Source organism: Squalius cephalus (genome assembly GCF_949319135.1).
Source record: "Squalius cephalus genome assembly, chromosome: 7".
In the NCBI taxonomy this organism is placed as follows: domain Eukaryota; kingdom Metazoa; phylum Chordata; class Actinopteri; order Cypriniformes; family Leuciscidae; genus Squalius; species Squalius cephalus.
This window is the reverse complement of record NC_137128.1, coordinates 23,783,820-23,797,096: the sequence shown is the minus strand read 5'-3', so window position 1 is coordinate 23,797,096 and position 13,277 is coordinate 23,783,820. Positions and strand designations below refer to the sequence as shown.

At 37.0% G+C, this 13,277-nt stretch overlaps 1 protein-coding gene across 1 annotated transcript in view; it reads left to right on the top strand.

Moving 5' to 3' along the window:
* The window catches only part of ntng1b (netrin g1b), a 54,597-nt gene extending 44,524 nt beyond the window's left edge, over positions 1 to 10,073 (top strand). The window contains 3 exon segments of the mRNA XM_079875757.1: positions 1,943 to 1,969; positions 2,180 to 2,224; positions 8,893 to 10,073. Coding sequence (XP_079731883.1) covers positions 1,943 to 1,969; positions 2,180 to 2,224; positions 8,893 to 9,143 — 323 coding nt within the window. The 3' untranslated portion in view covers positions 9,144 to 10,073.
* Positions 10,074 to 13,277: the final 3,204 nt, after the last annotated feature.

Below are 13,277 nucleotides of genomic sequence, written 5' to 3'. Positions count from 1 at the left end.
GAGATGATCAATGTTGTTCACTTCACCTGTGACTGATCATAATGTTTTGGCTCATCAGTGTAAATGTTTTAGTCAAATTACTTGTAAATTTTACATGTGATAAATTACTACAGTACTAGAGAGAGAGAGAGAGAGAGAGAGAGAGAAAGAGAGAGAGAGAGAGAGAGAGAGAGAGAGAGAGAGAGAGAGAGAGAGAGAGAGAGAGAGAGAGAGAGAGAGAGAGAGAGAGAGAGAGAGTGTGTATTTATTAAATGAACTTTTTATGGACTATGGTGTATGCTTTACTTTTAATTTATCTTCCAGATTTTGAACAGCAAATATGCAGGAAAAAAACGTTATCAACCCAACTCTGACTGTGGACAGACGCTATAACTTTCTGATTATAATGAGTGGTTGTCGATGCCACATCATCACAAGCAATGGCAGAAATGAATAGAATGATAATGTCAAACCACATGAAATATAGTTTTGTGGAATTGATCATATTCCTTTATGCACAAATATTATATTAGCATTGCATACAGCATACTTATAATGCATGTGTGCCAGCCTTAACCAGACAGAACCTTAAGATCTTGGTCTTATGCGTGCAGAGGCGGATTTTCAATTCTGTGCTCTTGTTGTGTCCCATGTGGGAAGAACAGGTGCTCGAGAAGCAAAGAATTATGTGTGTTTTGGTACTTTTGTGATAAATAAGATGTGCGTCGGTTTAATCAATGCACACTGAGCTCATCTACCAGCTGTCCACTTCTTCCTGTTTTCCAGACTTGTCATTCATAGCTCAGGTGAGCAGAATTCCCAATTAGCCTTGAGTCGCTAACGCTGTAATGAGGCCTATGATGTGCCGTGAAAGCTGAACGCAAGAATTCAACCACATCTGAGTCTGAAATCTTTTGAGGGCTAAACATAATGTGGCAATGAAATAGCTGTTAGTGACTGTTGCTAGTCAAGCATTGTGCTGAAAACACTGGAGAATACATAAAGTGTAAACCACCTCGGTGGTCTGTGGTTTTGCAGCCGTAGCATGCTGAGATATTCAGGGCTGTTATTCTTTGAATAGTGTCCTATAGACTGACTGGAGAGCGGCACGTAGGTCCAACGGTTTGAAATGTCAGGCCTGTCATAATAGTTGATGGTTGAAAATAATCATATAAAAAAAAAGAATCTGATGGATAGGAAAGTCAAATCGCTTAATAAAATGTGTTAACTAATAGCACCACTAAGTAATGAATAATAAATAACATAAAACACTCTGGCAGGCTGCATGTAGGGGGGAGCGGGGCACAACTTTACACTTTTTAACTTTCTCAGTGTATGTCAATTCACTCGGTGTTCAGAGTATTTATTTTTCCAACATTAACTTCCCACATGTCTAGTACAATTATGTGGTTTTGTTTCATTAACACAGTGTATACTTTTTACTTGATTTACCCCGGAAAAAATGGAAGTGAAATGTATAAAAAGCCTAAAATACTACATCATACACATGTTGTACTATTTGATATGTATATTTAAATGACTTAAACCTTGTAAGATATGATACACGAATGAATCACAAATCAAACAGCCGAGTTCTGTCTCCGTCTCTCAGAAACCAAACCAGCTCTCTGTCAAGAGTAGCCTTATAATCAACTAAGATACATAGGCCTATACATTTTCTACGTCTATTTAAACCAATTAAACTACTGTATGTGTGATATGATAGGCTACATATTTCTCACTCTCTCTCAGAGACGGAATTTTAAGCAGGTATATTCTTCATAATTTGTTTAGATTTGCATTTGTAAAAGAGTTCATCTGAAAAAAAAAAAAAAAAAAAAAAGCCGTGATGCATCACAGTTTAAACATATTTATCTGACTCATTTACTGTAAAAAAGCTTATCTAATTTGTAAATGTATTTTACGTAAGTGATGCTAACCTGAGTTCTTTCTTTTTCCCCAGGTATCCCAAACCATCTTGGCACTTCTGGTAAGTTATTCGCTCGTAATGGTGTAATAAACATCATTTGTATTTCAAATCAATAAAGATACTTTAAAATGCATAACAGAATTTGAAAAATACTCAAACGTCCTAATTGAAGGTCTGTTGATAAAATGGACATAAAATGGATTAGAATTAATTCTAATTGAATTATTTCAAATTAGAAATAAATTGATTCTTATTTTTCATTTCATCAAGTTCGGCCAAATGCTTCTTCACTTGGAGTTGCAAACCGAAATCAAGGTAAGACTTTCAGAAATTAATTATTTGTTTTAATGCCTGCAAAACAACCAACCACAGATTTATTTTTCCTACGCCTCATACTAACAAAACGCCTTTGCTTCTACTTTGATCTCCTCTGCGATTTCAGTCTAGCCTCAAATCTCAACAGACAAAAAGTCCGAGAAACAATTTTGTGTGACTCATCGTCTGTGGTTAGTTTGCTGTTAGGTTGTTAATAACAATGAGATGCTTATGAAAAAAAGTTAAAAGTCATGGCCATGAAGTATGATTTGATAGTTGCTAATGTTATTCGGAGGCTGCTAAAATATATTTTGTCACTAACATTTAGATGGTCTCAAAGCTTAAGGATGAACTAAAAGCCATGAACTTTTGATGTTTATGGAGTGTTTAAGAAAAGAGGATTGAAAAACTGAAGGCTTCTCATTTTCGCCACCCCTGCTGATTGTGAGTGACAGAGAGTGGTCTCTTTTCTGTCAGGACCAGAAGCAGAACAAAACAGAGGATTGTGGGAATCTGTCTTGTTGTTCTACACCCACATCTTCTAGGTCCAACCCTTCTGTTAGTAAGCAGCCAGCGGACAGCAGTGTTTAATGATGACCTCCTGGATAACAGGGTCTTCTGATAACCTCTTAATGTAATTAGTCTCAAGTATCTGAGAGAAAGATGTGAGGAATATATGAGATGGTGGTAGATATACTGCACATGCATTGATTTTAGAGACTTCTGAAAATCAATGCATGTGCACTAAACAGACCACCATCTCGATAATCTCTTCAGCGGATGAATACAGTGGGGAAACCATTAATCAAAGAAAGATTGTAAGAAATAGAAGAAAATAGTAGTGGAAAATATGTCAAAGGGACCTGTGCACTGGGCACTGAGATACATTTGAGAATTGTTTATGAGTTAGAGAGTAGTTAATGCTAATAAATCAAATGAACAAAAGACAGTTTTTTATGGGTTTACAGGATTTATGGGAACTTAAAATAGCTTGTAAGGATAAGCAACAGGCACAATATTCTATTTTGATTCTGTTAGTGATTTTTTTTTTTTCTTCAAATGGTGGGCAACAGCCCAAAAAAATGTTTTGCAGGTCTGTTCTGTTCTGCAGGGAAAAAAACAATGCAACTAAGAGTGCATTGTTCAGACAGCTAGATAAATAGGTCAATACAGTATAGTTAAACTTTTTTTTTTTTGCTGATAACAAATATTAAGAGTCTGACCGATACTACCAAAAAATGATTGAAAATTTAATTCGGTCACATTTCAGATTAGGGTCCAATTCTCACTATTAACCAACTATTAACTATTACTTTTTGCCTCAATAAACTCCTAATCACTGCTTATTAATAGTCAGTAAGGTGGTTGTTGAGTTTAGGTATTGGGTTGGATTAAGGGATGTAGAATATGGTCATGCAGAATAAGGCATTAACATGTGCTTTATAAGCACTAATAAACAGCCAATCTCCTAGTAATATGCTTGCTAAGCAACTAGTTAATAGTCAGAACTGGACCCTAAACTAAAGTGTTACCTTAAATTCTATATAAATTTGTCTAAATAAATGAAAAATAAAAAGGGGAAAACATTAGGGGAAACACATTACAAGTAACGTGACTTACATAATCAGATTACTTTTTTCAAGTAACTAGAAAAACGATTACGCAAACCTGTAATAATTAAATATGTTAAAGAACACAAATATACTTATGTATTTAATCTCACTTTATTAACCAATGTCTTTGCAGCTGACATTCAATGATCCAATTCAAATGCAAAAATGACTTTAGATAAAAATCACATTTGTGTTTCAATTTGTTTTTATTGCTGAGTGTCAAACCTTCTTCTCCTACTTCTTAGAGAATGGCAGCACAGCTAAAAGTTTTTATTTTTATTTGCATACAGCCATGAATTTAGGTTTTCTTTTGCTTTTGCACTTTTGGTGTGAAAGTGCCTTTACCAAAATTTGCCAAAAATAGACCTTTTTTGTTGTTTTTTATTAAAAAGCAAAAAGTAACTCAAAAGTAATGTAACACATTACTTTCCATAAAAAGTAACACAATTAGTTACTATAACTGTAACGCATTCTTTTTTTTAAAGTAACTTTCCCCAACACTGCAATCAATTAAAGGTAGGCTACAATCAATTATAATGTACAGTATGGAAAAGGTCTGGGCTGCGTTTCCCGAAACCTTCTTAACGCTACGTCGTTCTTAAGTTACACCTTAAGCTGTACCTTATTGATAATACGTGTTTACCGAAACGTTCTTAGTTAAGTATACACTCTCAGAAAAAAAGGTACAAAAGCTGTCACTGGAACAGTACCCTTTAAAAGGGTTCTAATATGTACCATTTATGTACTAATATGTACACTTTTGGTACCAATATGTACCTTTGAGGGACTAAAATGCACTTTTTATGTACAAAGGTGTATAATGTTGTCTCTTAGCGCGCTACGAAGACTCTTAAGGTATAACTTAACTAAAGGTATACCATTGCTAGGCGTGTTCCCCAAACTATACCTTAGGAAGCTGCTTAAGATATTCCTTCTTACGTGCGACGTTACCCGGTGCTGTCCGTGGCGATGGTGCTGAATTGGTTGATATCGATACCTTAAGAGTCTTCGTAGCGCGCTAAGAGACAACATTATCGGGAAACGCAGCCCTGGTCATTTTGAGATTAGCTAAAGATTACATTTAACAGTATTATTAATGTTTTTTTAAAAGGGTAACATTACCTTTGCCGTCATCTAACATTTAGTCAATCTAAATGTAAAAATAAGGGAGATGAGCATGAACAATTAAATATCCAATATCGACTGAAAAAAATAATCTCTAATATCTAACATGTGGGATTGTGTGACATGCCTTCATCCTCAAAAAAAAAAGAAAAAAAAAGTAAAATTTTTAAGTACAAAGTACAAAACAATGCAAGAGAAAATAAATAATTCTTTATTGTTTACCAGTTTTGGTACAGCATTGGATGACTTAATGTCCAAAGTAAAATCTGAGTAAAATCAGTCAAGAACCACTGATCTAGACAATATTGGAAGAAGAATGTAATTATTAAATATTAAAAGTGACCAAATTAAGACATTAACAGTAAAAGCAAACAGAAAATAAACCAAACTAAAGAAGATCCTTAGTTTAATTCACAGTACTGTCAGGTTTAGGGTGAAGGGATGAGGCGAGGGCTCAGGTGCCGAAAACAATGGGCTTTTATTAATAATAATAAAAATAATTTAAAAAAATTAAAAAAAAAACCCAGAGGGGGTTGACTTGACTTTTGACTTGACTTACTTGACTTGACTTACTTGACTTGACTTACTTGACTTGACTTACTTGACTTGACTTGACTTGACTTGACTTGACTTGACTTGACTTGACTTGACTTGACTTACTTGACTTGACTTGACTTGACTTACTTGACTTGACTTGACTTACTTGACTTGACTTGACTTGACTTGACTTGACTTGACTTGTGCTCACACCAAACATGACAAAACCGCATTCTACACGTTCTGTGTTCCACAACACACGTGGACGAAACCGCACACTCATACAACAAGACAGAGCACACGAGAACGAGCCAATGCTCATTTCGTGCGCTCACAACAGAGGACAAAAAACCATGAATGTCCAAATCCTGACACAGAACCGAAAACCAAACTAGACATGAGTGCCGGCATCCGAACACCACGCTCCAAACGTGAAACAAGGCATACAGACAAGAGAGTGCACGAAGCCGAGCGCTCAAAGACAAGAAAATACAGGAGTGTCAGGGCTCTGTCACAAAACCAAGAATAAACTAGACCAAAGTGACAGAACCCAGACAAATATGGCACTTTATGATTATTCATGTCAATAAGGAACACTGAAACCTCTTCTCCTCCGTATGCGTGCGTCACTATTGCTCAAGTCGGGAGCAGCCTGTTCTGTTCCATTGACGTGTGAAAAAGTCACTGCAGTCTGCGAAGGTGCAATACAGCACATATGTCTCCCTGGGAGATACAGACCTCGGCCAGGGTTCACACCTCTTTTTTTTTTCTTAGGTCAGAAGGTAAAGCGCAACACAAGTGTAAATGCAATCCATCCCACTGTACGCTACATGTGACAGATGACCTTGCACGTCTTTCACGATGAAGATAAAGACCGGGGCAGACGTGAGCGTGTGTGTTCAATGCTCCCTCAGTGCGTGTGCATATCTGAAGAAAGAAGCAGTCAAAGAAGCAGCAGCAGCAAGTCTGTCTTCTGAGTACACTTAAACCGCACCCTGTGCTCAAAACTAATCTTGGGTACAGATGCTGCTGGAAAGACAATAGCTCTGTATGGTCCTCTGGAGGCCTGTCAGCATTTGGATAATCCCATACATAGTGAACAAAGTCAACTTCAAGCCTGGAGATTTAAAGTTTAAATCCCGGCAAAATCTTTCTAGAGTTGTCACTCAAAATGGACATTGAGCTTTTTGAGCACCCGTTAAACCATGCCAGATGGGCTTTTCGTGGAGAGATAGGATATAAAAAGTGATATTTCAGTGTTAAAATCGCCCTCAGCACTTAAAATGCTTAAAAGTGAATACTGTGATGTATTTCGATATGTTTATATAGTAGTAGAATTGCAAGTATAGTGAAGAAAAGCTGTTTGATGTGTAGTAACCTTTTATGGCCATGTCACAGGCCTAACAGTGCCCTTTAGCTGTGATTAAGTCATCTCACCTTTATTTCTGTACAATACAGATTGTTTAAAAGCAGCTTTACAGTGATAAACAGGAAAATAATGATTCAATGATGCAAAAAAAGAATTCCATTCTGCTGTGAAGCAGCTCTAAAAAGACAAAAATAAATGTTCATTGTTCAGCTGAAGTCAGTTCAGTGTTGATTCAGTTCGGTTCAATAAGTGTGCAAGGTTCATCCGTTATGGGATGAGTTCAATCCATCTATAAATCAGCTCTGGAGAAAACAGTGATGTCATCATCCAGCTCAGTTCAGTTTCCATCCAATAGTGTCAATGCAGTCAAATCAGTAATATTGCTGAAATAGCACAACATCTCATATATATATGGTATATATTTATACAGTACTGTGCAAAAGTCTTAGGCATGCTAATACCCCCCCCCCCCCCCCCAAAAAAAAAAAATATTGGTTTCAAGTCAGTTATTTATATCTTTTGCTGTAGTGTGTCAGTAGGAAATATCAGTTTACATTTCCAAACATTCTTTTTGCCATTAATTGTAATAATCCAGTGAGATTTGTGTATGCACAAGGAGTCTGACAACAGTGAGTCCGTCTGTGATTACATGAAGAAACAGAAAAAACTGAGACAAACTAAATCCAGAAGAACTGCGGGAACGTCTCCAAGATGCTTGAAGAAACCTTCCTGCAAAAATGTTCTAATAAAATTTAAAAATAATAATAATATTAAACCAACAAAACACCTGCTTGGCCAGGCTGGGAAACCATTCTAAACCAGCTAAACCAGCCTGATCTCACGGCAATTCGTACGAATTCTACGAGGTGGCTAATTCGTACGAATTCATACGACCTCACTCGTACGAATTCGTACGATTTTTGCTAAATCGTACATATTTTACGAATTGCCCAATTCGTATGAATTCATACGAATGACCTACCCCTGACCCCGCCCCTAAACCTACCCATCACGTGGGTTTAGACAAAGCGTACAAATTCGTACGAGTGAGGTCGTACGAATTCGTACGAATTAGCCAGTTTTTTAATCACTCGTACGAATTCGTACGAATTGGTCGTGAGATAACGTTGGCTAAACCTAAGCTTGGGCTGCTTTAAATGGGGGGTTTTAGCAGGGTTACTGCTCATAGCTGGTACTTTTTTTTTTCTTTTTTTTTTCAATTCTGTCCCTGCTTGATGAAATTCATCTGAATGAAAGCAGCATGTGATTACTTTCAGTTTCTGAGCAAATAGTCATGTCTCTCCTACCAAAGCAAATATTTTCCTTGATAATTGAAGCAAGTACAATGGAATAGCAATCCTATTTTTTCCACTAAAGAGGTTGTTTACAGGTCAAGGGAAGGGAGATTAGAGCAATTCGGGCTGGATTGGCATTATGGCGTATATTTCATTGCACACCAATTCCCTGTTTGTCTTGAATTTGAACTCAACTTTTGAAGGGGGAAGAACTCAAAACTTTTGGTTTGTTTAATTTTTTTTTTTCATTTCAAAATGATTAAATTATGGATTCCATTACAGAAGCATCAAAGCATTGTTGAACGGTTCATAAACAATAGGTCTTGATTGTGTTTGCTGCAACCTTCATATACTAAAAGGACTAGTCAACATAAGTAACCTGCAGTGCAGCATTTAGACTTTCCCTGGAAGCTTAATGCCAGAGATTTTGCAATTTTGGTCACACACTGAAAAATGTGTCACACAACGATATATTTCCTGCCCCAAATCCCACCTATCCACTCTATAATTAATCATATCACTTCTGCAATATTACAGTGGGACTAACATCCCCCGTGGTGTCCTTAAAAGTAACCGCTGAGCCTCTTGTCAGCGCCCATCATAAACAATCACACACACAGCAACCTGATGATCATCTTGATGGATGCACTTTTTTTTCCTGGAAAGTGTTTCCTGGCGAGGGGAGGAAAGCGACGTGTGTTCACCTCTCTTTTTCTCTGCCCCCCACAGCTCGAGTGTGTGACAACATTCTCCTGCGCTGTCAGAACGGCGGTGTGTGTCACCACCACCAGCGCTGCCAGTGTCCGGCAGGTTTCAGCGGCATACTGTGCGAGAAGACCCAATGCCAGGGTGACTCTTGCGAGGAGCTGCAATCCAGCCAGACAGCCCTCCGCCCCCCACCCGTGGCCCAGACTCTCCCGCTGGCTCTTCTATCTCTCATCCCCTCCCTGCTGGCCACCCGGGGCCTTACATCACTCTGAGGGGAAAGCGTTTGCCCCAAAGACATTCTCAACAGGGGCTCCGATCCTGAGTTTCTGTCAGAGGACACACAACGACTGAAAAGAAATGCTCCCTTGATGCGGAAGAAAAAGAAAAAAAAACTCCTTTTTAGGAAACCACAAGGTTTTCTACTCAGTATTATGTCAATTAAAGTTTGCCGGAGATGATGGATAAACTGGAAGGGAAAAAAAAAACTAGAGAAACTGCAAGAGAAAAAAAAACAAAAACAAGAACAACAGCACACAATCGCTGACACTAATGACTGTCTTTGTCTTTTTTTGAAAATGTTAGGATGAAATCAAATACACTGTTACATTGCTCTGAAGCCATCCGTCAGATTAAGACTTCATCTCAATCCTAAGAGCGCAGAGACACTGAAATACGGTTTGTTTGGCGACGAATCATTGATGTGAGGATGAATCAAGATGAACTCGTAGACTGTCACCGAAATTTACGCACACGCTACCACGACTGGTTGTCAAACTTCTCACACTTTACCTTTTCCTGACCCTCTCTCTTCTTCCTGTAACTATGTGAAGTCATGTAAAAGACCCCTGATGTTTGTCACACACAAAAAAAAGTATCCTGTTTATCAGAAATGATCAAATATACAGTACAGTAACATGAGAGACAACACTTGAAATTTTGTACTGGGGTATTTTCATGACAATGAGAATTTGAACAAGAAGACCTTGAACAAGTGACTTTTTGCACCGCTGTGACAACCTGTAGAATTTTGGCTGGGTCTTTTTATTATTGCCCTGATGCAGTTGCATATCCCTGTTCAGTTGCTAATCGTTTTGCTTAAAACATGCGTTTATATTCTCACCGACCGAACTGTACGGGAGGTTTCACCAAAGGGCTTTGGTGAGGAATCCTTTGTTGCTTGAAGCCAACTATGTTTGTGAATTAAAGATAAAAAATAACTGTTTATGGCCATTTTGTGAAAGAAAATCTTCAAGAAAGCAGGTGCTTTTTTCTTTCAGGTGTGTTTTCAGCAGCTCAGGCGTGTTTTCAAAGCTCTTAGCAACTGCTTTAGAGATCGCACAAATTGCAGAGGAATGGAATTGAATGGTTAGCACTCTCCCAAACAGATGACGATAGTGAACAAACATGTAATACAAAAATCCACCTTGAATCCGTAGAAACATTCACCTGCCAAAGTATGCAAATTCTGAACTACATAACATAACAACCTCAACAAAATGGTGACACTTTATAATAAGTATACAAATCATTAACAAATTATTAGTTTATAGTTAATGTAGTTTACATTGTTAATATAATAATAGGCATTATACATATAGTGAGTTCTTCATTCATTGTCACTGTAATTAACACAATTATTATTGTTTAATTATAGCTCGTATTAAAGGAATTATTAATGGGTTATTAGGAGTAAATAGTTCTCAGTTTAGATGAGCTAATCTAAAGTGAGAACTATTTACTGTTAATAAGTTGTTAAAGCATAAAAAACATTATAACTCTCTACATATGAGCTAATTGGACAATAATAATAGATCTCACTATTTGTATATAGCCTATTAATGGATGAACAATGTAGAGACTAAAATATACAAACTATTAATTAACTAGTTTGCAAATGATTTGTAAGTACTTTATTACTGTATACTTATAAAGTGTTACCCAAAAATGTATATGGATGAAAAACAGGTAGTCCATTGTTCACCCTCGCTATGTCAGTTTTATGAAATCAGAATTTTAACTAGTATGGGCCTTTAACTATACAGTAAGACCTGATATACATAAGGGATCATGAACAGACAGTCATTATCACACAATAAACCCATCAGGGTGATCAGGGTTTATTTTCCGATAATGACAAGATGACAGTATCAATATCCTGCTGGTGTGATGGCAACTTACCAAATTCAAACACTGCAACTTTACTGTTGCAAATATAATGGTAAATAGCCACAAAATGTATATTCTTTTAATTAATACTTTTATTCAACAATGATGCATTCAATCGATGATCAAAAGTGACAGGAAAGTCACTTAAAATGTTAAAACAGGTTTCTATTGTATTAAGCGGAAAATATTAAGCATCACAACTGTTTTTAACACTGATATTAATTAGAAATGTTCCTTGAGCATCAACTCACAATATTAGAATGATTTCTGAAGGATCGTATGACACTCAATACTGGAGTAATGATGCTGAAAATTCAGTTTTGCATCACCGGAATAAATTACTCTATAAGAAAATTATTGAAATTGTATAATATTAAACCATTTTATGTATTTGAGATCAACAGCTAATTTGAGATCGAATATATACTATATTTAGCTCTATTTTAAATTGTTTCTCTTTGTGTCTCTTACTGGCATAAGGAAAATGATTGGATAAATTGTGTTTAATGTAGCCATCAATTGCTGGTTAATATTCCTGTAGCTCAAACTGTAGCACAGGTCAAGCTTTTGCAACCCAGGGGATGCATGAACTTAACGTTTAATGCAAATATAATAATAATAATAACGTTTAATGCAATGCCTTTGGATAAAAGTGTTTGTCAAATGCATAAATGTAAATGACACTATTACTCAGTAGCTGTACTCTATAGTCAAGGCACATTTTCTGACATAGTTCAAATTTCAACTGAAATCTATTCATAAAAATAGTAGTAACAGGGCTTGATCTAAGGGCACGGCAATAAAAGTATTCCAGCAGAGACTGAAATCAAATGTAAATCACAAACCGAATGAGTAAGAGAGGTGTGTTGACGAAATATGGATTGGAGAATGTCACTCACTGCGAGGCATAACACGCAGTCGTGATACGGCAATCATTTTCAAGTCCACGATGGGCACTTAAATGGAAATGAAGTCATTCTGTGTCTGTGACACATGTGGAAAGCGGGTCTGAGGCTGGATAGATTACATTAGTGAGATTAGGCCTCTTCATTTCAATCAAATCAAATCCTCTATCGCCCTTGATCTTAATAACTTTTCTCCCAAAAGACAAGTATGAGTGAAGATGTCATTTTATTTTGAGAAATAACTGCCATGTCCATTTACTCCTTTGTAAATTCCATTGATGATTAGGTCCAGGTTGGCCGTTTTTGTTCGACTCATTTCGCTCAGCTTGATAGATGCGGTCAAATAATTAGAAACACTTTGCACTTCCAAGATGGAAATTTAAGATTGTCCAGATAAATGAGTATAAACATTGCACCCCCCAAAAAAACAAGCTGTACTGCATCTCATTAGGTTTGAATGCAAATGCAGTCAGAATGCTAATGAGTCTGTAATGAGACTGAATGCAAACTCCCTCCAGCAAACTACCACCTCTATTTTTGATGGACATCAGGGGTCAATGCCGTTCCTCATTCCTCATACTTTACAATAATAACAGCATGCTCTTTAGAAAACAGCTTCTTTTTCAACCCAGACTATTGTTATACATTTTAGCAGCTATTTTTACACAATGCGTATATGATTGTGCATTTCGAAAGCTCTGCATACTAAAAAGGTGAAACAATTCGACGACTTTCCCTCAAGCTGTGAATGAATTTTGAGGCTATTATTTGTCCCCGGTTGGAAACAAAATGGCATGAGTATATCCATTCAAACTTCAGACAAATAATGTTACAGTGCTATTTCAAAACTACACGAAAAGCCTCAGAGAATGTGAGATCTCTTTCAGTATGGTCTTTATAACATCACTCTGGGATCCTCAATGGCTTACAAAACTAATGGCTCGTTCTCAAGGTCCTATTTTTCAAAGCGCAGGACAGCATGAGGAGCTTCCCACTTGAGACTGTCCCTGACAATGTTACTAGGGCAAGATGTCCCACACCTGAGATGAGAGAGAACATGAGGTTCATTTTCGCAAGGCTGTAAAACATCTTTTTATGCCTTCCTGCTTCTCCTCCAACTTTTTAAAACTTTTAAAGGTTATAGTGTATCAAGAATGAGTGGACATTTGATGGATGATTATTGAAGCACAATGTTTTTTTTTAAAGTACAGGAGACTCCGAGTAGATAACCCAACACTGCCGTAAAACATTATGCCTTTTTTTCTCCCGGATGTGGCCTGTTTACTGAGAATGATGCTTTCCTGAGAGTAATGGCCACATCCATCTCCGAGGAAC